Below are 24,906 nucleotides of genomic sequence, written 5' to 3' on the forward strand. Positions count from 1 at the left end.
AAAATCTAACGACGTGCAGTCCTCTGCGCCCACAACTCTTCAATTAAAACAAGTGGTGTGAATGAAAATAACGTGCAAATTGTTGGATATTTTAGTGTAATTGGATTAACTTGATTGATCAATATGATCATAATGAGTCATCAAATAAGTTGGAAGTGCGGAGTGTACACTTATTTGAATTCGTTATGATTAGATGGGGGTTCGGGGGGCAGCGCCCCTGGCTGGGGTCGAGCTGTACAGAAAATTCATACGGAAACGTAATTTCCGAAAGTTGAAGGACTAATTTGCAATAATTTGAAAACGAAGAGATGTGAATCTTCGTCTTCAGCCTCTTCTTATGATCAATTTCTGGTTCAAAGTTGAGATCGAAATATAGACATACAGATCGCGTATATATAGTGTTTCGAAAAATTAAAAAAAAATTGAGCTGGTCGATCGCTCGTCGATCGGGAGCCTGCAATGGCGGCCAGCCGATCGGCGAGCGCATCGGCCAGCGCCCGAAAATCGGCGTGCGCTCGCCGATTTGCCGCTCGCCGCCTGCAATGGTTCGACGAGCGGACCGGCCAGCTCCGAGAGTCGGCTAGCCGGTCCGCTAGCTGCTATTGTGGATGCTCTTGGTGCATTTAAAAATCAGAATAAGAAACTTTTGGCATTTTCTTTTGGAAGACGAGAAACATTCTAGTAATCACTCCATCTATTTTGATGCGGTCCAAAGCAATTAATGACTTTGAAATAATCCAAATTTATATATTTCGATGATGCCATCTTTTTTCCTCATCAAGATTATAAACATTAAAAATTAAAATAACAGTACCAACAATTTTTATGTACATCTTCAGTAATAGACACGTGTAATACGTATCTTAACGGGGTTCATTTTTTTTAATGAGATAAAGTAATTTGGGGCCAAAATGAAATTATCCAAAGCATAATTTAAAGTGTATTTGCAGTTGGGAGACAATAGACATTATTGAACAAGAGAAAAGCATATCTCAAGTTTCCCAGATTTGCGCGATCGAGTAGAGCTCCAATCCTCGAAAAGGTTAGGTTAACAATTTGTTTCTCTCGTATGATCATCGCATTGATGCGTGTTTTTGTGCGTCCCTGTTTCCTAGACCCGGTGAATTAGTATTTTCTTTGATTTTACTATTTATTTGTTTTGTTTTTTTGTTCGTATTGATTCATGCGATTTTCTAAATCTGGATTTAGAGCGGTTGGTGATGAATTGAGTAGGTTTGATTCCATGCGGTGCTCTCTAAGCTAACTAACTGTGATTAATTTTGTTTAGCATTAGCATTTTTACTTTTGTGTCTGTGGAAATAGTTATCTAGGTTTAGCTGATTCCCTATGCATCAAATGTTTTTATGATTGACTCTGTTTAGAAGTGGAGCTCGTCTTTATGTTGTGTATATATGCAGATTGTCGGTGAGTTGGTTTTGTGTATTGATTGTATGTGTGTTTTTGTTGCTTCTGCTATTTTATAATTTTGGTAATTCTATGCTATGTGTTTGAGCTTTACAATCTACGTTAGGTTTCCGGTTTCTTTACTTTGATATTGATCTGTGTATCATATTGACGTTTTCTATACACAGGATCTGGTATTCGAAAGCTGATTGTTTGTTTATTACGTGGATTGAGTAAGAAGGGAGTAAGTAACTTATAACAATCAAAATGGGGAATCTTGGAAATTGGAGTCTTTTGTCGCTTATCAAAGATAATGGAACATATGGAATTGCTTGTGCTGCCATAGTTGCCATAGTTATACCTATCCTCCTTTCTGTGGTTATTGGGGGTAGGAGAAAGTTGAAGCAGAGAGCAGTTCCAGTTGAAGTTGGTGGTGAGGCTGGTTATGCGATGCGCAATGTTAGATCAGTCAAATTGGTTGAAGCTCCTTGGGAAGGGGCCACAACTATGGCAGCATTGTTTGAGCAGGCATGCAGGAAGTATTCACAGCAGAAGCTTCTCGGGACTAGAAAAATAATTGCTAAAGACACTGTTACTTCAAGTGATGGCAGAAAATTCGAGAAGCTTCACTTGGGTGAGTACCAGTGGGAATCGTATCAGCAGATATATGGTCGTGTGTGCAACTTTGCTTCTGGTATGATTAAAATAGGGCATGACGTTGACACCCGTGCTGCTATTTTTTCTGACACCCGAGCAGAGTGGCTCGTTGCATTTCATGTAAGAATTATTTCTTGTGAATTTTTTAACCTCTTTTTGTTATTCTTATTTAGTTTTTCCTTATGATTATACTATTCCACTTTCTCTTCGACACAGGGATGCTTCAGGCAGAACGTCACTGTCGTCACCATTTATGCTTCTTTAGGAGAGGAAGCCCTGATTCACTCATTAAACGAGGTGGCTGTCATTCATTCCTCATATAAAAACTGTTCTGCTCCAGATTTATTTATTTCTTTGTTTTTTAATATGAGCGTGCTCTCTCTCTATCTCTCCCTCAAATCACTTGCAGATTCTTCTTTTTTCCTTTGTTTTTTAAATTTAGTATTCTGCTCTGTTGGAGTACTAGATCAGTTCATCCTGAAGCAACTCCTAATACTACTAAACTAGTAAGAACATACTCACGTTTACTGGTATTTCACAGACTCAAGTGTCAACCGTGATTTGTGACTCTAAGCAATTGAAGAAATTGGTTGCAGTGCGTTCGAGCTTGACAAGCATTAGAAACATAATTTATTTTGATGATGAAGAGTCTTCCAGTGACACCAGCATCATCAATGAGATGAGTAACTGTAAGGTTTCCTCGTTTTCCGAGGTTGAAAAACTTGGAAGAGACGGCCCTGTTAATCCTAATTTGCCTATCAAGAAAGATATTGCTGTCATTATGTATACAAGTGGCAGTACAGGCCTCCCAAAGGTTTGATTTATATACTTCTCTGTCACCGAACATGTGTTGAGAATTTCATTTGGTTTTAGTGCTTGAATGTAGCTATTTAGGTCAAGTACTATATCATCAGATTGTTATTTTTAGCTATATGTTCTATTCCAACTCAAAATATGATTAATAAAATGAAGAAATTGGACATGTATTAGCTTGTAAATTAATTATCTGACCACAACATGGATTTGCCCGCATGGGAACAATCCGATTACCATGTTAAAGAAACGATTGCAACTGTTGTTGAGTACAGAGAATGTTAAGTTGGAAACTTACCAATAATGGAGGAGAATTAGAGCAAAGCTATAAGAATATAATGCACGACATTGTTTTGGGTCAACCAATGAATTCTCCCTTGTACATTATTATCACTTCGGAATTTATTTTTTTATGTGTCAGTAATCTTCATTGTAATATTAATGTTCTCCTACCGTAACATGGTTTCTTATTCCTTATTGTAGGGTGTTATGATGACACATGGCAATATTGTAGCTACTGCTGCAGCAGTTATGACAGTGGTCCCAGCAATTGGAAGCAGGGATTTCTACTTAGCATACTTGCCTCTTGCTCATGTTTTTGAATTAGCTGCTGAGGTAACATGTGATGTCATTATAATGGCAGAAAATGAATATTCAAGCAAGTTCTAAGATGGTATTTTTCACAGACTGTCATGATAACTGCGGGTGTTGCAATTGGCTATGGGTCAGCACTAACGTTGACAGACACATCCAACAAAATAAAAAAAGGAACTATGGGAGATGCTTCTGCATTAAAGCCTACTTTGATGGCGGCAGTTCCAGCTATACTTGATCGTGTCAGGGATGGAGTTCTGAAGAAGGTCTTTTAGCAGTGCAGTTTTTCATACGACTGAAAGCATTACCTTGTGGAGCAGCAAATAATAGAGTTTCTGATACTTCGTCTGTTTTTATGTATTAGGTCGAGGAAAAAGGAGGTGTTGCAAAGAAACTTTTTGACATTGCTTGTAGACGTCGACTGGCGGCTATTGAAGGAAGCTGGTTTGGGGCATGGGGACTGGAAGCTAAGTTGTGGGATATAATTCTTTTTAACAAGATAAGGTCTATCCTTGGAGGACAGATCCGCTTTATGCTTTGTGGTGGAGCTCCTTTATCTGGAGATACACAAAGATTTATCAACATTTGCATAGGGTAATTTAAATGCAAGTTTAATATAGTAAGGAGAATATAAAATTGTTAACCATAAGCTTTTAACTGGTTGCGGTTTGACTAACTTATGTTTCTCTTGCTTCTGAGTGTAGAGCCCCCATTGGTCAAGGGTATGGTCTGACAGAAACATGTGCCGGGGCCGCTTTTTCTGAGGCGGATGATATTTCTGTTGGCCGTGTTGGCCCTCCTCTTCCTTGTTGTTACATCAAGGTATATTTCCTCTTTGTAGATAAAATTTCCTCTGCAGCATGTCTTATTCCAACCTGCTTGCATGCCTTAAATTTTGTTTTCATTCTTTGCAGCTTGTGTCTTGGGAAGAAGGCGGTTACAGGACATCGGATAAGCCTATGGCTCGAGGAGAGGTGGTTGTCGGTGGAGCAAGCGTTAGTGCTGGTTATTTCAACAGTGAAGCGAAAACTGCAGAAGTATACAAGGTGAAAACCTGTTCTTGGTAACTACACAAAGCTGCTACCTATATTTCTTCTAATTCATGGGTTTTTTTCTTTCTTTTTGCTGATGCAGGTTGATGAAAAAGGCATGCGCTGGTTCTATACTGGTGATATCGGGAGGTTCCACCCCGATGGATGCCTTGAGATCATCGACAGAAGGAAAGACATTGTGAAGCTTCAACATGGGGAGTACATCTCACTCGGGAAGGTACTGAATGTGATTCAAACCACATAGATGTGGCAAACCCTTTGTTTGCCTCTCTGCAAATTGTCGTTACATGAAAACCGATACTATTGCAGGTTGAGGCTGCACTCTCATCAAGCAATTACGTAGAGAATATCATGGTGTACGCAGATCCGTTCCACAACTTCTGTGTCGCCTTAGTGGTACCTGCACGCCATGTTCTTGAGGGATGGGCTGATAAATCGGGATTCAAGTATTCAGATTTCGCCGAGCTGTGTGAGCTGCCAGAAGCTATGAAAGAGGTTCAACAATCACTAGCAAAGGTTGGGTTGTTCCCTTGTACCCATTTCTTAAAGTTTTGAGTCGTTTAGTTAATATGCTTGTGGGGATATTACAGGCTGCAAAACAAGAGAAATTGGACAAGTTCGAGGTCCCGGCAAAGATCAAGTTGTTGCCAGAGCCATGGACTCCAGAATCAGGTCTGGTTACTCAAGCACTCAAATTGAAGAGGGAGCAATTGAAGGCCAAGTTTAAGGATGATCTTGAGAATTTGTATAAATGAAGAAATGGAATATGTTCCACGTTAATTGTAATAGCAACTCGTTATTCTGTTTGTGGTAGTATTTCTTTTCGCACTTGCAACATACAGTTTTGTTTTCTACCTATATGTTGATGGTTACCTACTTGTTTATTAGAATAATAAAAACATCCACAGTTTCCTGAATTTTGTTCACTAAATCACCATTTAGCTTGTATCTTCATTCATTTTATTCCGTCTTCTTCCACTTAATTCCCTCGTTGAAAGTAGAACATACAACTTGACTTGTGGTATGGTAATATAACTTGTATCTTGACTTGTGGTATGCTGATATTACTTGTTTTGTCGACTGAAATTAAATACTCTCCCAGTCCTATTTCAGAATCTCAGATCGCCCTTTTCTTTTTAGATATGGAATTTTACAAATTATTGTTTTGTATGTTTAAGCGTAAAGTGATTTTCCAACGCATCTCACGTTCATCCCGTTCCTCGGGAAGTGACCTCCCCTTTGCATCGTGGATGTCCTAAATGTGTCCAATCATGACCTCAAAAATATTTGCATAAGTTAATTTTCTACTCATTTCGTTCCATAGTAATAGAGTCATTTTGCCATGTTGGTACATACCATAGTAACAGAGTCATTTCCCTAAACACATTTCTCCACACCCACTTTACTCTCTACTACTTTATTCTCTCTTCATCTCTCTACCTTTTTCATTTTTCACTTTATTCTCCTTTTACTTAACTCACCTAACACAATTTTCTTAATCTCTGTGCTGAAAAAAACGCCTCCATTACTATTGAACGGATGGAGTGTTATTTCATAGTCTGTATTGCTATGTTAATAATGTTTAGAGCATTCACAATAAGGTGTCAATCGCTGCAAATTGCAGGGAGACTGCAGTTCGACGGCGATCGTCGAACGCCACCCAAGCGAGCGTTGCCAAGCGCGATCGGCGCCTATTGCGCGTCAATCAAACCGCCGATCTCAATTTTTCGATTTTTTTCGCCCTTATATCTACATCTTATTGCTCTCAATTTCATTCACACCTCTCAATTTTCTAAGCACTACAAATTTTCTCTCTCTAGTAATAGAATGAATTCCGATAACGATTCCCTAAATACCGGATAGTCAGCATTCCCCGATGACTACCAGTTGGGCTAATAATAGGTCGGAGGATAAAATGCTAACATGAGTGAATTTGAGATAGGCTTGTACACTAATAAATGTGAAAACTAAATGCATAATTTGAGTTAGTTTTTAAGATTGAAACAAACGAGCTTAAGAGCACCCGCAACGCATCTCGCGGGTGTCTCTTATCTCGTCCCTCCGAGACGAGACCCGCGCGGGACGCGTTGCAGCGTCCCGTCTCGTCACCACCCCGCCGAGACGGCCGTCCCACCTAGACGGATGGCGAGCCAGCTCGCCACGCGTGACACCCACTCGCCGGCCCGCGAGTGGGCTTCGTCACGCTGACGCAATAAATTATTTTTTTTTTAAAAATTGAATTTAATAAAAAAATCAAACGGCAATATTACCGTTTTCGACCGTTTTTTTCTTTTTTTTACTCTATAAATACTCCTATTTCATCCTCATTACACACACAAACACACATCTATTCTTCTCAAATCATCTCCATTTCCTCTTCAATTTTCATCTAACCTCTCTAATTTTCATCACAAAATGTTCGGCGACGGAAACGAGGGCGGCTCCGGCAGGTTTGACATCAACGCGTTTGGCGATGGGGGGCCTGTACAATGTATTGGGTGGTTCGGGTTCCGGTTCGTTGACGCCGGGCACCCAAGGCTCCTCGACGCTGACGGGGTACCAACCACCCCTTTTTGATGTGGATGCATATGCTCGTGACTCGTCCCTCCGTCCTGGGGTATTCTCAGGGATTATCCCAAATTCGGGAGGATTATCCAAATGAACCCACTCCGAAAGGAGTATGAGGCGGTGGAAGCTCCAGGGTATTCGACGCCGTGGAGGAAGAGGCAGAGGCGGCCGAGGAGGATGAGGATGTAGGTCGACATCCGTACAGCCGCAAGGACACGATGGTTGTGTACAACGCCTGGATCAGCGTCTCGTACGATTCCATCGTCTGGAATCAACAAACCCGGAAGTGCTTCTGGGAAAAGGTCACCGAGGCCTACAACGAGATTAAGCCGAAGGGGTCCCGCCACTGCACATTGAAGATGCCCCGCGCTCACTTTGACCGAGTCGACAGAGAGGTCAAAAAATTCTGCGGCATCTACAAGACTGAAGCGGCTCATTACCAAAGCGGAGCCACGGGAGCCGACATTCTGAGATCGGCTTTGCAAGTCTATTTCGACGACACCGGCAAAGAATTCAAACATGTCGATGTTTGGAAGGTCGTCAAAGACGAGGCAAGGTGGGTCGGCGGTGTCCAGTCCAGCATGGGCTCGACCTCGAAGCGCACGAAGCACACGACGGGTTGCCAATACTCGTCTAGTGGGGGCAGTTCAGGCAGCGCCGCACAAGAGGTTGCCTCGCAGGAGGTTGAGGGCACGGCGGACGATGCAGGGGGTCCTCCCGTGGGCGCCGTCGGCCGCAAGGCGGCGAAGGCGGCTAGATGGAGAGGGGCCGAGGCGAATCAAGCCAGGCGGGCTCCCAAGTGCCGCCCTCCTCCTTAATGTCCATGTACTTCACCGCCACGATGGCGGACACTTCCCGCATGACGCCTGCCCAATTTCAAGTCCATCATGCCGGCATTGTGTATCCAGCGGGACAACTTGGTATTCCGCCTCCACCTCCTCCGGGGGATGATTCGCCGGCGGAGTAATTTTTATAATTTCTATAAAATTGTATTTTAAATTATGTCTTTTTTTATTTATTATACCACGAATTTAATTATGTATTTTTTAAAAATTTTAAGTTGTAATTTCTATTTTATTTAATGAAGTGTGTTTTTATTAATTGAATTTGTTGGAAATAATAATAAAAAATGAAATTGAATGAATAGTTAAGGGATGAGATGGTTAAGAGACGGATAAGAGATGAAGGATTGCAGGTGTTGTCTCTTAGTTAAGAGATGGAGTGAAAAGTACAGTGGGACCCATGAATAGTTAAGAGATGAGACGGTGAAGAGACGGATAAGAGACAGCGTTGCGGATGGCCTAATAAATCTTATTCTTGTTGTAAAAAATGAAAAGATAAATATAAATAAATAAATATTCACAAATTCTTTTTCCAGTGCTTAAAGGTAGATTTGAAAAACCCTAATCCCAAATCTGGAAAACGAAGATCGAGCTACGCCCCGAAAATTTCAATCCTCTGCCTGCTAGTGAAGGTAAGCGTAGCTCATTATCCTCTCCATTTGGTTTAAATTCTTGCGATAAGTTCATTTTGCAAGTTTGAGCTCTCACATCATATAAGGATTTGGCATGAACTTTTCCTCATATTACTCATATAATTGTCAGGATTTTCTGGAATTTTTTAGCCTAATGAGCTTGTATGCATGTATGTATATAGTTATTCATAGTGCCGAATCCGGATGAAACCTTTTGCGAATCTATTGTAATATTGCGATTAGTTCTTAAATCGGTAATTCCGTAAACTGCGTATTCGAGAAATTTTCATTTCTATGTTTCTCTGAGTTAATATTCGCACAATTATCTGCTCAAGTTAGGGTGTATTATTGTGGTTGACTTATTGAGTTTCCAATTGCTGCATATCAATTGAGCTCTCTGTTTCCGATTGATTTACCAATCTGGAATACTTTTTTACCGTTTCAATAGGTTCAAAGTAGTCATTCATTCATCAAATTGCTTTTCTTTGTTCCTTTAGTTAGTAGATGAGCGCCTATGATCTTGTTTGATCTTAAATTAATCTTTAATAAGATGGATGAAATGGTGCCTCTGCCCATATTTGATTGTGGTTGCTGTAACATCTTATTTTGTTGTATATGATGTTTTCGTAACTGCTTTGCTTCATCTGCAGCCACTCAAGTTTTCAGTTCCTTTTAATTTCTCATCAAATGTTGCATCACCGGTCGAAGTTTGAGCTGCTAGATCATCAAATCTGCAACACTGCTTGTTTTGCTTCTTTTTGTGATTCTTTGACTTTGAATTGTATCTTTACAAATCATGAATTTACCACACATACTGTTGCATCCTCGTATGTTTATATGATGTGTTCTGATGGTATCATTGTTGGCCCATCCTAGGATGAAGGTTCGTTCATCAGTGAAGAAGTTGTGTGAGTTTTGTCTGACTGTGAAGCGACGTGGGCGTGTGTATGTCCTGTGCACAGCTAATCCCAAGCACAAGCAGCGACAAGGTGTATCAACCTTTGCTTATGAAGGTCCACTTGTGCCGGAGTATGCATCTCACATTCTCTACTTCAATAATGTTGGCAGGCTTGAAATAGATTTATCGAGTCTGACGCCTCTCTCATGTGTTTTCCAGGACAAGCCTGAAAGAGACATCAGCCCAAAATAGTCTCCCTGCCCTAATAGCTAACAAGAACGAGGAGATGACAGTAACACCGTGGTGGAGAGTTGGTCTCGTTTCGCGTCTCTTCAATCAGAATGGCAACAAGTAAAATGTATGCTGGTCTAAGTTCTCTACACATTATTCAGTCTTGTAGGCTTCATTGGCTCTAAATAACATAGTTGTTGAGTTTTTACATAGGTTTCTTAGATTTGAGGTTTGTTAAGTATCACAGTGAACCAACCCCTCAACTTGACATCCCATTTTCCAGACTTTCGTAGTGTTGGGTCTCATTTCTGCAACAGTTAAATACTATCATATCCCATCTCCATCTTCATCTTCGGTGTTTCTGAAATAATAAGGCTTCAAAGCCGGGTTACCACGAACCGACTAGTGGATCGACACGAACTCGCCTGCTTCTCCTCAGATAAGTACTCATTTGTGTCAATTTCGCATCATCCCACCAACAAGATATTTCAGTGATAAGAGACCATGCATCAATATAAGAATGTTTGTTACAAATATGCAGGAATTATTTTAATTCTTCATTTTTAATTCTAATAAAATATTTGCGACATATTTATACTATGTGACGATATAAAAAGATATCTATGAAAGTAAAATAAATCCTAAACACTATAGAAAACAAATCAAACCCTAACTAGTAACTCAAATCCTAACAAGTATAACAATAAATTACTCCATAAATAAGCTAAACAATAATATGGAGATTATCAGCTTAATTCGGGGATATAGTAAAAGTTAAGTCCCTATCAGAAGACATCGGGCGTCTTCAAGCTCTAGGATATGAATGAGGGAATAATGATCCACGAGAATAGGGAGTTTGATACTCGCTCGTCCCCACCAAAGTGTGACGTATTCCCTTTTGGATATCTTAGACTAAGTGACTCATTATCCTTTTTGACATAAATTAATTCTCTTCTCTCTTTTACCTTTTCCATTATTTTTCTTACTTAATTCTACTTTACTATGTCTTTTCTACTTTATTCTTTCTCCTAATTTAATACTATTACAATCGTATTCATTACACACCACACCCTAAATTCCTATACCAAAATAGAAATTTCTCACTTACGAGAGGATGGAGGGAGTATTTTATTTCATATCGATAATGATGAACTCAACAATTTTAAGTTACAAAATAAAAGGAATACAAACAACATACTATTTGGTATGCCGTCATTTACTCTCTTCGTTCCATAGTAATGGAGGCTTTTTTCGGCACGGAGATTAAGAAAAATTGTGTTAGGTGAGTTAAGGGCACCCACAATGGGGCGCCCGATGGCACGCCCGATGGTGCCCATCGTCCTCGGGCGCGGACGATGGCACCATTGTGGGTGCCTGCCATCGGGCGCGGCCGAAGCACACGCCCGATAGATCATCCGCTGCGTATAGCGCGGACGATGGCCTATCGTCCGCGCCATCGTCCGCTCCATTGTGGGAGAGGTGGACGATGGTCGAGGACGATGCCACGCGTTTTTTATTTTCCTATTTAAACATCGTTTCTCATTCACTTGTGCATACGATTACGAACATATCGCCTCTCTCATTTCGCTCATCTCTCACGATTCTACTTCTCTCGCATACGAAAATGAACCCCGACGACGACACCAATAGTTCTAGTTCCTCGGAATCAAGTAGTTCGATATCTGAAGCCTTAGATGCAGCCGTTGAAGAGGCCATGGCGGCATGCTTTGTGGAAATGCAGCGCGAGGCGGCGGCGGCCGAGCAGGTCCATAGGCCTATTCGACGTCGGACGTATGTCCCACGCGACCACGCGGCAACTCACCAACGTCTGGTTGAAGACTATTTTGCCGATCGACCACGGTGGGGACCGACTGTTTTCCGCCGCCGGTTTAGAATGTCGCGGTACCTTTTTCTCAGCATTGTGCGGACGTTGTCGTCACGTGATGAATACTTCACGTATCGGGAAGACGGCATCGGCAAACCCGGCCTTACACCATTGCAGAAGTGCACGGCTGCAATCCGTCAGTTGGCCTACGGCACCACGGCGGATATATTCGACGAATACCTCCACGTCGGGGAAACAACAGGCCGCGAGTGTCTGAAGAACTTTTGTAGGGGGCTTGTGGAGGCCTACGACGACACTTATTTGCGCAAGCCGACTGTCACTGATTGCCAGGGCCTGATGCAGCTGCACGAGACGGTGCACGGCTTTCCTGGGATGCTAGGGAGCATCGACTGTATGCATTGGCAGTGGAAGAATTGTCCGACGGCTTGGAGAGACCAATTTACTAGTGGATACAAGGGCAGCCACCCGACGATGATCCTCGAAGCCGTCGCTGACCATCGGCTCTGGATCTGGCATGCTTACTTCGGCGTAGCCGGGTCGAACAACGACATTAACGTCCTCAACTCATCCACCCTCTTCGCCGAGCAATGTAACGGCAATGGCCCCGGCCATCGAGTTCACTGCCAACAGGCGCCAATACTACATGAGGTACTACTTGGCCGATGGCATCTACCCACGGTGGTCTGTTTTTGTGAAGACGATCAGCTGCCCAATTGGTGAGAAGATGGTTTTATTTGCGCAGAAGCAGGAGTCGGCGAGGAAGGATGTCGAGCGGGCATTTGGTGTGCTCCAAACACGGTGGGCAATTGTGAAAGGGCCGGCTCGTTTCTGGTTCAAGGAAGTCATCGCCGATGTCATGTACGCGTGCATAATCATGCACAACATGATAGTCGAGAATGAAGGCGGAAGCATCACCGATTGGAACGAAGATGACAATGCATCTAGCTCGTCCAGCACGGCGACCGAGCCCCCCGCTAGAGGATTACCGTCGGGCTTCAATGAGGTTCTAGTTAGACAGGCCTCAATGCGCAACCAACAAGACCATGCTCAGCTCATGAACGACATGGTTGAAGAAGTGTGGGCCCGTAACCACCGTCGCTGAGTTTGCGTTTTTTTTTATTCGTATTGTAATGTACTCTCTCCGTCCCGGACTACTTGCACTTATTTCCTTTCTGGGCGTCCCAAGTTATTTGCACTATTTCCATTTTTAGTAAAAAATTTCACCTACAGCCGTAATATTTGACTTTGCTATACACTTATTCCTTAATCTCCGTGCCGAAAATGAAACGTGCGAGTAGTGCGGGACGGAGGGAGTATTAATTTTTATAAATGAAATGAAAAATTTTCATAATTTTTTTAGTTATTTAAATATTCAAAAAAAAATGCATAGGGCGCACCTTAGGGCGCACCACTGCAGGTGGGGGTAGGAGGATAAAACTGATGACGTGGCGCGCCATAGGGCGCCCCACTGCTAATGGCCTAAGTAAATGGAGAATAAAGTGAAAAATGAAAAAGGTAAAGAGATGAAGAGAGAATAAAGTAAGAGAGAGTAAAATATGTACGGAAAAATGTGTTGACTTTTACTAAAAAAGGAAATGACTTTATTCCTGTGGAACGTACTAAAATGACAAAATGACTCTATTACTATGGAACGGAGGGAGTATTATATATTCAGAATCTTGCTTCATAGGGAAACATATCAACACGATATCCGCATCCAGATATCTCAAACACGCGCTTCTCCTTATGAATGAGGCCCATGGCTTTGGATGGTGTATCATGGCTCATGGTTTTGGCTGCCTACTCGTCCTCGTACCACACTGTCTCAAAGGTGAAGTTTAGGAAAAAATACGCATCATGACTTGTGGTAATGGCAGGCGTGGGATGCTACAACCTACTCTAGTGCATCAGCATAACAACTTATGAAGATAGGTACGAAATTCTTTCTTTTTTACATATATAAAAACACAGAGACTTTCAGTCATGTTTGGAATGTACTCTAGTGAATCAGTACTCTAATGGGCATATTAACTCCTATACCTGCTCATAATTCTATCATCTATCTCTATATTTTTCAAAACATAGTTCAAATAACCTGTTTAATTTTGAATACTGAATCTTACTAAATACATAATCAATTCCATAAAATATTATTTGTTTTAAATGGGGTATTACTAAAATAGCACATGTTTTATGTGTCAGAAATTTTGGTGTATGTAATTAGTATGTAAAATATATTACGATTAAAATTTATTTATTGAAGTTTTAATGCATTTTCTTTTCAGGGACAAAAAGGCTTGGAAAGAGGCAAAATGAATCATTCGCCGCTTTGGAAGAATTGAATAAATACATAAAATAATAATAAAAATATTATTTCTTCATTATAATTAGAATCAAATAATCCTCGCATATTTATAATATGCGGAAACACAACAAAATATTCTAGGAAGTAAATCAATTCTATCAAAACCATCAAAATAAATAATAATAAAAATATTACTAATTAGTTAGCTTATTTTATAATTTATTGTTATACTCCTTATTAAGATTACTTTCATAGTTGTCTATTTTAATGGACGAAAGTAGATATAAGTTCAAACTATAGATTAATATTTGTTTCTTATAAAGCTTAATTTTCTTTGACTTTTTAAGCATTTTATCCCTTTTGGGCTATGATTTGTGATCACATCTAATTGGAAATACTGATGAGCTTGATTTTCAAATAAGAATATGGAGAGAGAGAGAGAAAAAGGGGCGAGATGCCATAATTGTAGCTGCAAAAGGAATTTGATGAGATAAACAATGCAAAAATGGGAATCAAATGGTTAATCATAACTTGAATGTGCATCCACAAGAAACAAAGAGGGAATTTATAATATACTTAAACTTTGAATATCTTATACCTTTTGTAACAGGGTCTTAATCATGGTTGAAATAAAAAAATTTTTTTAAAAAAAAGATCAAAGTTGCACACTTTGGTAAACAAACAGCAAAACCACTCATGCTGTTACCCACTACTCCCCATCCCCCTCTCTCTGAACCTTAGACAACAACCACCTCAACTAATGACCAAAGCTCAAACAAATCCAAATTGGATCAAAAACACAAGTTGAGTTATATACATATCTGAGTTCCTTCCCCTTGCTTGATCCTTCAACACTTTATGAATCCCATCTTGATGTCAATCTCAATCAAGTTGTCATCCTCCTCATTGAACTCATTCATCTCTCCCCAGAAATCCTTATGAAACTCTTTGCAGCACTTCACATTATTGCCATTCCACACAAACTGCCCACTTGGGATTTCTATCTCAATGAGGCTCTCCTCGTCCGATATCGATCCGTCCGAGCAGTCCAGCCTCTGCTCCATGTCAGATGAGTGATCCTCACTTGATGAGAACTGTTCCATGCTCTCACTCTCTGAGTACAAATCTTGTGATCCCATCAACACCACCTCTTCTTGCAATGTAGGCTGCTGCTTTTCTTGATGGAATTGGGGTTTTCTTTTGGAGAGTGTGAAGAGAAAGATGAAGATGATTGGGATCAAGAAAGATCCATGGCTAGATGATGACAGCACTGCACATATTGGAACAAGAAGTGCTAGCCAGGCTCTTGAGCATTGCAAAGAATAGAGACAACAAGCCATCTTTTTTGGAGGAGAGATGTCAAAAGGGAGTGGATAAGAAAAGAAAAGATTGCTTTTTTACAACAGTAGAATGAAAACTCAGCCAATTCTTGCTGAGGCTTCAGAAGAGGGAGGGAGAGAGAGGCATAAAGAAAAAGGACTAGATTTGGAGTGCAATAAATATGAAGAAACAGGTGTAGATGAACTGGTTTCTTGGTTCTGACAAAAAGGGGTATAGGTTTTTTGTTTCCACAGAGTAGAAATGCTTATAAAACTAATGTATGACTGATACAAATTTGGTAAACTGCAAGGCTCTTTCCAGGGTTGAAAGGCTCACCATTTTCTAAGACCTTTTCCCACTGTTTGTGTAATTAAAAACAAACCTTGTTGTGTTTCCCCAACACTAATCAGTGGTCCTTCTCTGCAACTGATTCTCTTAAAAACATCAACACACCATGGGAATGAGAGATGCCATGTGCCAATATCTGAGCTCACCAGTCTAATTCACATGCCAATTTCCCCCCTCTAAATCTCATCAACATTATAAAAAATTACAAAAAGCAGCAATAAAGTTTTTTTTTTCCATTCCCTTTCTGCTATTTCATATAGCCAACCAAGACAGTAGCTTTTCACCTGAATGAAATCAATAATAAAAGAAGTGGTGGAATGACTACTCAATTGAGTTGCTTTAATAAACATTACATACTTATATATTGCAACACAAGAGCCTCAAGTTTATTAGTCAAAGGTAGTTAGCCAATATTAAGAACATATTCTGAGCTTGAATTGCAAGAATTAGAATAAGAGTAAAACTACATTACTTGAGTGATTGAATTCAAATTTGTCTTTAGGTGATTTGTATCAGTCAATATTCTTCAATCTCACATATGGAATTTTTTAATTATATACTTATGACCTCTTATTTGCTTAGTTTATCCATAAAATGGGGATTTGGATGCAAATAAGGTTCATGGAGAGAAGCTTGCCAATGCACAAAAAAATGGTCCCAATTGAATAGATAAAAATTGAATCTTTTTACATGCCTATTTGCTCACTTTCTACCAAAACTTGAACAAACAATCACGTGGTATATAGATCTTTTAGTACAACGAGGGATGAACATTTCACACACCATTTAAACTTGATTAGTATGATAGGGAAGAATGAGGCATAGTAAACAACAAACAATAACAAAGTAAAAAAGAGATTGAAACATGAGAGTTTAGGTACATTCCAAAAGTGAAGAAGACAAAAATGAGGAAGAAATTGATAGTGTAGTGTAGTGTAGTATTTATACAAATTAGTGAACATGATCATCTAATAGGGGCCTTAATCCAGCCATTGGCAAAAGCAATGGCTAAAATAACAAAAGGAGTTGACATACCAAAGATGATTATGTAAGGGAGTGGTGTTTTCATGGGATTCTCCCCTTCTCTCTCGCCTGCTGTTTGCCAATACCTACATAGATAAAACATTAGTACACACCAATGTTCTTGCATAATACTAAGTGGCATGTAATGAAAATTACTGTTCTGGTTCTTGTTCCTTGGTGATGAACTTCTTTTTCCCTCCTTTCTTGATTTCTCCCTCTCCAGGCTCTCCTCCACCACCTAAATTTGCTGAAACTTTGAAACCATGGCTTCTTTTCTTGAGATTGTGAAGTGGAAAAGGAGGAGAAAATAGCTTGTGATTTGTAATTGGGAGCTTTAAACTGACAGCAGAGAAAATGCCTACTTCTGCTGCCATATTCTTGAATCTTAGTAATCTTTTTGCAAGATTTTGTCCATGTATGGAACAGATGTTTGATTTAGAACTTAGAATCTACATACATATCTTATCTAGAATCTTGTGGCTCACCCTTTGTTCAAATTAAAATGGTGGCCCAATCTCCTTGATCCGGGTTAGGCCCAAATTGGACTTGTGTTGGCCCAATGATAAAAAAGGTTCAAGCTTTTATTGGGCCCAGTATAAATTTTGCACATCAAAATAGAATTTGTTGGCCCAAATAAGAAAAAAAGTCTCTGAGGGGAGTTTTTATTACTTTATTTAAAGTCTTGAAAACCTCCAAAATGAAAGGAATTGGGTGTATATGAAAATGGAGGAAAACACCTAGATCTAAGAAATTTGCAATTTTGCATTGTTCCCCCCATCGTTCGAGGCGATGTCCATGCATACGGACCGTACGCTTTCTTCGCTCCACCGCTTTCGACAAACCACACGGGATGTGGAAGATGTTCTATACCCATTCGTTGTCCCACACAAGCCGTGTGTTTGGCGAACGAAACACATGGTCTATGGGTTCTGTCATGCTCATACCTATATGTTAAAAAGGTCTAAAATAACTTAAGAAAGTGAAACACTACGTTAAATCTAGTGGTCTCATTTCACTTTTAACTATCGTAATTTAAGACTTTCTATATTGCATTATCAGGTTTAAAGATTTATTCATTATAATCCTAGTCTCACTCTCAGCTAATAGTCTTTCAAAATCTCAATATTGTATATCAAATTGAAGATTATGTTATGATCATTTTTAATTTATAATCCATTTCAAAAAAATTTAAGTTGATTTTAGATAATATTTTGCAATTTCTATTTTTTTTTCTTTGAATTTTAATTTGTAGTACTATAATTCATTTTACTTTATCGAAATATTTTCATTAGGATTCGATATTTGCAAAAATCAAACTGAAAATCAAATCCTCGTCCCAGTGTATCATACGGAGCTCCCGCATCACGCGCGAGTACCAATCACGTTTGGGGTGAAATGCTTGCAGTGAATTACACGCATTGTGTGAGAGTGGGGGTTAGCCCCTTCCTTTTCTGCAGTTTTTGTATTTTATCCATATCTGCTTTTGTGGTTTTTACTTTATTTTCCTTTTCACTGTTTTACTTTCTTGCCAAAGGTTTCATTTTCTTCATTTTTAATCCATTTTTTCCTTATAAAATAAATAAAAAATTTATTATTATGTTCATATGATATCTATTTTCAATCCGAATTTTTGTTTATCTTTAACTAGTTTCCACCCTATGCAATGGACGTAGTCTATTAGTCAATTGGAAATTTGAAATGAGAATCAATGTCATTATATGAAAATAGATTAAGGAATACTCCATTTATTTCCCATTATAGCTGAGGCGTTTCATTTTAAGCACTTATTTTTTAAAAATAAATAATAAATAGTAAAAATGGAGAGTGGATAAAGTAAGAGAGACTATAATATAGTAAGAGAGTGAAAAAGTAGTTTAAAATATAAAAATTATCATTTAAATCTTAACTTTTGATTAATTTATTGTTCATTTCATAACTTATAAAAGTAGCTAATTAAATCACAACTTTTGTACATTTCTAAATTGTCCTATACAAATAAAATTTTGATGAAATTTGTTGTAATTTTTATACTGTTCGTCATTATATCTTCACCAATTAATTAATAATCATCTAACCATCATAATATGGAATAATGCTAAATTTATCCTAAAGTTAAAAAAAATCATGATTTAAATAACAAATTTCATCAAAACTTTAATTGCATGGGACAAATTAAGAAATATGCAAAAGTTATGATTTAATGAGTTTAATTTTATAAGTTATGGGATAGACTAGAAGTCAACCAAAAGTTGTGATTTAAATGACAATTTTCCCTTTAAAATAATATTGTGGATGGTGAGACCCATAAATGATAAATAAAAGTTAAGGAGAAAAAGTTCATAAATAGATATGAGTTATTTCTATGTGACAGACGAAAAAGGAAATTTAGCTTATTTATATGGGACGGATGGAGTATAATAATCCACATGTCCTTTATAAATACTACACATTGCGTCCCATAAAAATAAATACTCTTTTCATTTTGGTCCATCTAACAAAATAGTCCACATTTAGTTTTGGTAACTTTTTCTCTCTAATGAGGTTAAACACATTATCCACTAACAACACTTAAAATACTTTTTATTTGTACCTCTGTCATATTGAATGAATTTCGCATTAAACGCGCGTCATCCTAGAAGTGTCTATTTTATGGGAAGGGAAGAGTATCGACTTTTGTAATGATACGAGTTTTAATACATAATTGATAAAGTAAGAAATAATAAAAAAAGTGATTGATGTATTATTAAGGGAGAATTAATCCCTCTTCATTAGAGAGAAAATAAGTACTCTAAAATAGAAAGTGCATAATTTTAAGAGACATATTAAAATGAAAATAGTTGTTATTACTCAATCCGCTTCAAAATAGTTGAGTTGTACTGTACTATATTTCTTTTCGAGTTGTCCAAAGGTATTTGAGTAATTTTTTAGGCAAAAATCTTCTATACTATTTTATCCTATCTTTCTCTGTTATACTTCACTCTCTATATACTTTTACTTTTATACATCAAATTTCTTAAATTTCATATCTTAAACAAAGGGTCATTTACCTTGGGACGAAAGGGGTAAACATTAGAACATCAGCAATGGCGCCTGTCCCAGAGGAATTCCGACTGGCGTGCCGGAATTCCGCAGTTCCGCGGCGTTTACGCTGAATTCCGTCGCGACGCCGCGCGGACGTTCGCCATTGCGTTGACTCCCACGGACGCCCGCGCGGAATTCCCGTTTATTGCATTAAATATTTTTTTAAAATTTCTATAAATACATCCCGTTGAACTTAATTTCATTCGCACAACTTGTATTAATAATGTAGATTTTTGTAATAATGTAATTTTTTTTAGCAATTATCTATTTTTTTTATAATGAAGTATATATATTTTTTAAATAAAGTGGTTGCATTTTCTCTGTATTTGTGTCGACTATTTAATTCTGTAATTTTCTTACTTTTGGAAATTGTTTAATTTGAGAATTTGTGAATTTTTTTTTATTGTGGGAAGTCCTTCGAGATGTCGTTGGGGATGTCCGCCACTGTGCAGTGAGAATTCCTAATTCATCTTGAAAATCTTGAATTATTAATACTCCATCTTTGTAATTATTAGAAATGTTTTTAAGAAAAACAGAAGTTAGGTATTCAAATTCAATGACGTGACCAACATCCGAAGTGATAGTATACATCCGAAGTGATAGTATAGAAGCGGTGCTGACATTGAAATGAATGTAGTGAGAGAATAGTGAGTAACCGCCATTACCAAACTTGCTCTACCAATAAACTGTATCAACCACAATCAATCAATCATGAAATGGCTTTTGCTACTGCTACTGCTACTGCTACTGCTTAATGTATATTCATCTCCAGTTTTGCGCATTGACTTTTACCACTTTCATCCTTAGGGTGACTCGCCTACGTTTCGCCATCAATTAAGTATATTTGCTTTCTGGATTCCATTTCCCTTTCTAAACTAAAGCTTACTTGCTGTTTCGCGACAGCTCTGCTAATTTGTTTCAACATAAAATATCCTATTTCGATGCGGTTTACCTTGTTTTCCCTTTTCTTATCCTTCCCCCCCAATTTTCGGTAATAGGAATTAGGAGATTGGGCAATGTGTGATTGGAAGGGGTTTTTTCGTTTTTTTTGATTGCTTGGATATGTTGGTGGACTGAATTGAGATTGGGATGTCGCAATCGACGACGAAGAAGAGCAGCTGCTCTAGGGGGAGCTCTGTCAGGTCCAGGCCAGGCGCTCGTCTACTGATCCAAACCCCGATTGACGCGAAGCTCCATGTGGATTACGAGAAATCCGAGCAGCCGTTTGATTACTCCGTTTCGGTTAATGCGTCTAGCGATGTTCCTTCCTCGACGGTGTCTGCTTATCTGCAGAAGATGCAGAGGGGGAGCCTGATTCAGCCTTTTGGCTGCTTGATTGCTGTTGATGAGAAGAGTTTCGGTGTCCTGGCGTTTAGCGAGAACGCATCAGAGATGCTTGATTTGGCCCCACAGGCGGTTCCGAGTATGGAGCAGCAAGAGGTTTTAAGCTTTGGTGTTGATGCGAGGACTCTTTTTCAACCTTCTGGTGCTGCTGCACTGCACACGGCTTCCAATTTTGGGGAAGTGAATGTTCTTAATCCGATTTTGGTCCACACGAAAAGCACTGGTAAGCCCTTCTATGCTGTTTTGCACAGGATTGATGTTGGATTGGTTATAGATCTTGAGCCTGTGAATCCATCTGATGTGCCTGTGACTGCTGCTGGGGCTTTGAACTCTTATAAGCTTGCAGCGAAAGCCATCTCTAAGCTGCAGTCGGTCTCAAGTGGGAATATATCGCTCTTGTGTGACGTGTTGGTTAGAGAGGTGAAGGATTTGACTGGTTATGACCGTGTGATGGTTTATAAGTTTCACGAGGATGAGCACGGGGAAGTCATTGCGGAGTCGTGTGGCCCTGACGCAGAACCCTATCTTGGGTTGCACTACCCTGCCACTGATATACCACAAGCGTCGAGGTTCCTCTTCATGAAGAACAAGGTTAGGATGATATGCGATTGCTTGGCAAAGCCTGTGAAGCTAGTGCAAGATAAGGCATTGGCTCAGCCCCTCAGTCTTACTGGTTCTGCCTTAAGGTCTCCACATGGCTGTCATGCCCAATACATGGCAAGCATGGGTTCCATTGCATCATTGGCCATGTCTGTAACCATAAACGAAGAGGATGATGATGATGAGACTGATAGCAATCAGCAAAAGAGAAGGAAATTGTGGGGTTTGGTGGTTTGCCACCATTCCAGCCCCAGATTTGTCCCTTATCCGTTAAGGTATGCGTGTGAGTTCCTGATTCAGGTTTTCAGTGTTCAAATGAACAAGGAGGTTGAGTTGGCTGCTCAAATGAGGGAAAGGCATATACTGCGAACTCAAACTGTGCTTTGTGATATGCTTCTTAGAGATGCCCCAATGGGCATCATAAATCAGTCGCCTAATGTGATGGACCTTGTCAAGTGCGATGGAGCTGCACTTTACTACCGCAAAAAATGCTGGTTCCTTGGAGTCACGCCCACAGAGGCACAAATTAGGGATATTGCTGGATGGCTTCTAGAATCCCATGGTGGCAGTACTGGATTAAGCACAGACAGTCTCATGGAAGCAGGCTATCCACATGCCACAGTTCTTGGTGATGCTGTATGTGGAGTCGCTGCTGTGAAAATTACTTCCACCGACTTTCTGTTTTGGTTCCGGTCACATACAGCAAAGGAGATCAAGTGGGGTGGTGCGAAACATGACCCTGTAGAGAAAGATGATGGGAGAAAAATGCATCCACGGTCATCTTTTAAGGCCTTCCTTGAGGTGGTGAAGAGAAGGAGCCTACCGTGGGAAGATGTAGAAATGGATGCAATCCATTCATTGCAGCTTATATTGAGAGGATCTTTACAAGATCATGCAGCAGATGATTCCAAAATGATTGTTAATGTCCCAGCAGATGACACAAGTATTCATAGGGTGGATGAGCTTCGTGTTGTTACAAATGAAATGGTTCGCCTCATTGAAACTGCATCCATACCTATTTTGGCTGTAGATGCATCTGGTTGTATCAATGGCTGGAACAGTAAAGTGGCTGAACTTACTGGCCTAGATATGGGAAAAGCTCTTGGCACACCATTCATTAATCTGGTAGCTGATGATGCGGCTCAGAGGATGAAACGCATGCTATCCCTAGCTTTAAAAGGTGATGTACTTCCATATTTCTTTTATACTCTTGCTCGTAAATTTCATATTTTCTTACCTTTAGCAATTTGGATGTATGTGAGTACATATGGATGCAATTTTCTTACATAAACAAATTATGTGTTCCCTCTTTCTCTCATTCTTCAAAACTATAGATTAACTCACAAAATGAAATATCAACTGTACTTGAAGTGGGTGAAAAGATAGGAAATAAATTTAGAGAGGCAAGAATAGATGTCTTTTCTTTGTTATCTGGAGTCAGTTAAGACAATGTGTCTTGCTGAATTTTGGCTATTACTCTGTTCCAAAATGAATATTCTTCAGAAACCAAGGCAGTGCGATTGGTTCTACTGACCTTCAATCAACTATGGATGTTTATTATGTGATACATACAATTGTTATACCCTCTTTAGGTATTTAGGGGTTGAAAAGACCTTTTGTTTCACTGCAGGCAAGGAAGAGAAGGATGTGGAGATAAGACTAAAAGCATTTGATTCTCAGGAAGACAAGGGTTCTATCATCTTGGTGGCTAACGCATGTTGCAGTCAAGATGTGAAGGGAAATATAATTGGTGTTTGCTTTGTTGGGCAAGATGTTACTGGGAAAATGAGGATATTGGATAAGTGCAATAGGGTACAGGGTGATTATGTTGGTGTTGTGAGGAATCCTTGTCCACTGATTCCTCCTATCTTTATGATGGATGAGCAAGGACGATGTGTGGAGTGGAACGAAGCTATGCAGAAGATATCTGGTGTGAAGAGGGAGCAAGCCATTGACCAAATGCTTGTTGGCGAGGTGTTCACGGTCCATTCTTTCGGTTGCCAGGTGAAAGATCAGGACACGCTAACAAAGCTCAGAATATTACTGAGTGGTGTTATTTCCGGGGGAAAAGAAGCTGATAAGCTGGTATTTGGTTTCTTCGACCATCAACATAAATATGTGGAAGCATTGATTTCTGCAAGCAGGAGGATGGATTCACAAGGCAAGATCAGCGGCGTGCTGTGCTTTCTTCACGTCGCTGGTCCTGAACTTCAACGCGCAATAGATATGCAAAAAGCGAGTGAAGAAGCTGCTTCAGATATTCAGACGAAGTTAGCCTACATCCGCAGTGAAATGAGAAACCCGTTGAGTGGGATAAAGCTTGTTCAGGACATGATGGGATCCTCCTCTGATTTGAGTAAAGAACAGACACAGCTACTCCACACTAGCAAATTGTGTCGCGACCAATTGGCCAAGATCATCAGTGATACTGATATTGAGGGCATCGAAGAAAGGTATGTATGTATAAATGGGCTGGTTGGTTGGTGATTTTACCTGCAAATAAAATGAAATCTATTTTTGATAGATATTTCGTTTTGTTTGTCCAGCTACATAGAGATAAACTCAGATGAGTTCAATCTGGGGGAGGCGCTACAAGTGGTAATGAATCAAGTGATGAGCCTGAGCCGGGAGCGAGAGGTGCAGATCACAAAGGAGGTGCCGGATGAGATGTCAAGCATGTACCTATACGGCGATATATTGAGAGTCCAGCAAGTCCTGTCAGACTTTCTAGGCAGTGCAGTGTTGTTCACTCCTGCACTTGAAGGATCAACAGTTGTTTTGAGACTGATTCCCAGAAAGGAGAGCATAGGGAAGTATATGCATGTTCTCCATCTCGAATTCCGGTAATAAACATAGACTGAACAAAATTCCAGTTTTTTTCTTTTAAGAAGAATGAGAATGAGAATGAGAATGAGAATGAAAATGTGGTTTGTTTTTGTATGAACAGGATCAGTCATCCAACACCAGGAATCCCAGAAGAGTTGATACAAGAGATGTTCTATCACGACCAGAGCGGATCATCATCAGCGTCTTCGTCTTCGAGGGAAGGTCTGGGACTGTACATGAGCCAGAAGCTGGTGAAGATCATGAACGGCAGCGTGCAGTACCTTAGAGACGCGGAGCGGGCGTGTTTCATTATTGTTTTGGAATTCCCAGTAGCAGCTGCTAAATGATCGCACCACCAAATTCATCAATGCAATAAATATGCTGTCAAATATTCATCAACTTCACTTGTGTATATAGATATATGTATGAATGTATCTGATTTTATTAAAAATCGTCTATACTTTTCTAACTTCTAGTGATGTTCTATCACTAAAATTCAATATTAACTGGAGTACGTGATAT

The 24,906-nt window shown here is 39.6% G+C and overlaps 4 protein-coding genes across 4 annotated transcripts; 2 read left to right on the plus strand and 2 right to left on the minus strand.

The window, feature by feature from the left end:
• Nucleotides 1–887: 887 nt before the first annotated feature.
• On the plus strand, nucleotides 888–5,437 carry LOC121785741 (long chain acyl-CoA synthetase 8-like). Its single transcript, XM_042184161.1, has 12 exons — nucleotides 888–1,042; nucleotides 1,593–2,181; nucleotides 2,278–2,358; nucleotides 2,603–2,875; nucleotides 3,358–3,489; nucleotides 3,561–3,734; nucleotides 3,833–4,062; nucleotides 4,173–4,290; nucleotides 4,383–4,514; nucleotides 4,603–4,737; nucleotides 4,830–5,036; nucleotides 5,111–5,437. Exons 2-12 carry the CDS (start codon nucleotides 1,672–1,674, stop codon nucleotides 5,273–5,275), a joined length of 2,157 nt encoding a protein of 718 aa, XP_042040095.1. The 5' UTR covers nucleotides 888–1,042; nucleotides 1,593–1,671; the 3' UTR covers nucleotides 5,276–5,437.
• Nucleotides 5,438–14,463: 9,026 nt separating this feature from the next.
• LOC121786989 lies at nucleotides 14,464–16,212 on the minus strand. Its single transcript, XM_042185577.1, has one exon. The coding sequence runs from the start codon at nucleotides 15,180–15,182 to the stop codon at nucleotides 14,691–14,693; it is 492 nt and encodes a 163-aa protein (XP_042041511.1). The 5' UTR covers nucleotides 15,183–16,212; the 3' UTR covers nucleotides 14,464–14,690.
• A 137-nt stretch (nucleotides 16,213–16,349) lies between these two features.
• LOC121786990 lies at nucleotides 16,350–16,973 on the minus strand. Its single transcript, XM_042185578.1, has 2 exons — nucleotides 16,690–16,973; nucleotides 16,350–16,619 (listed from the first exon to the last, which is right to left on the minus strand). The coding sequence occupies exons 1-2, from the start codon at nucleotides 16,905–16,907 to the stop codon at nucleotides 16,475–16,477; spliced, it is 363 nt and encodes a 120-aa protein (XP_042041512.1). The 5' UTR covers nucleotides 16,908–16,973; the 3' UTR covers nucleotides 16,350–16,474.
• Nucleotides 16,974–20,235: 3,262 nt separating this feature from the next.
• Nucleotides 20,236–24,890, plus strand: LOC121787385 (phytochrome C-like). Its single transcript, XM_042186095.1, has 4 exons — nucleotides 20,236–22,738; nucleotides 23,189–24,011; nucleotides 24,105–24,401; nucleotides 24,506–24,890. Exons 1-4 carry the CDS (start codon nucleotides 20,704–20,706, stop codon nucleotides 24,729–24,731), a joined length of 3,381 nt encoding a protein of 1,126 aa, XP_042042029.1. The 5' UTR covers nucleotides 20,236–20,703; the 3' UTR covers nucleotides 24,732–24,890.
• The last annotated feature ends 16 nt before the right edge of the window (nucleotides 24,891–24,906 follow it).

Source organism: Salvia splendens, chromosome 22 (assembly GCF_004379255.2).
Source record: "Salvia splendens isolate huo1 chromosome 22, SspV2, whole genome shotgun sequence".
NCBI lineage: Eukaryota > Viridiplantae > Streptophyta > Magnoliopsida > Lamiales > Lamiaceae > Salvia > Salvia splendens.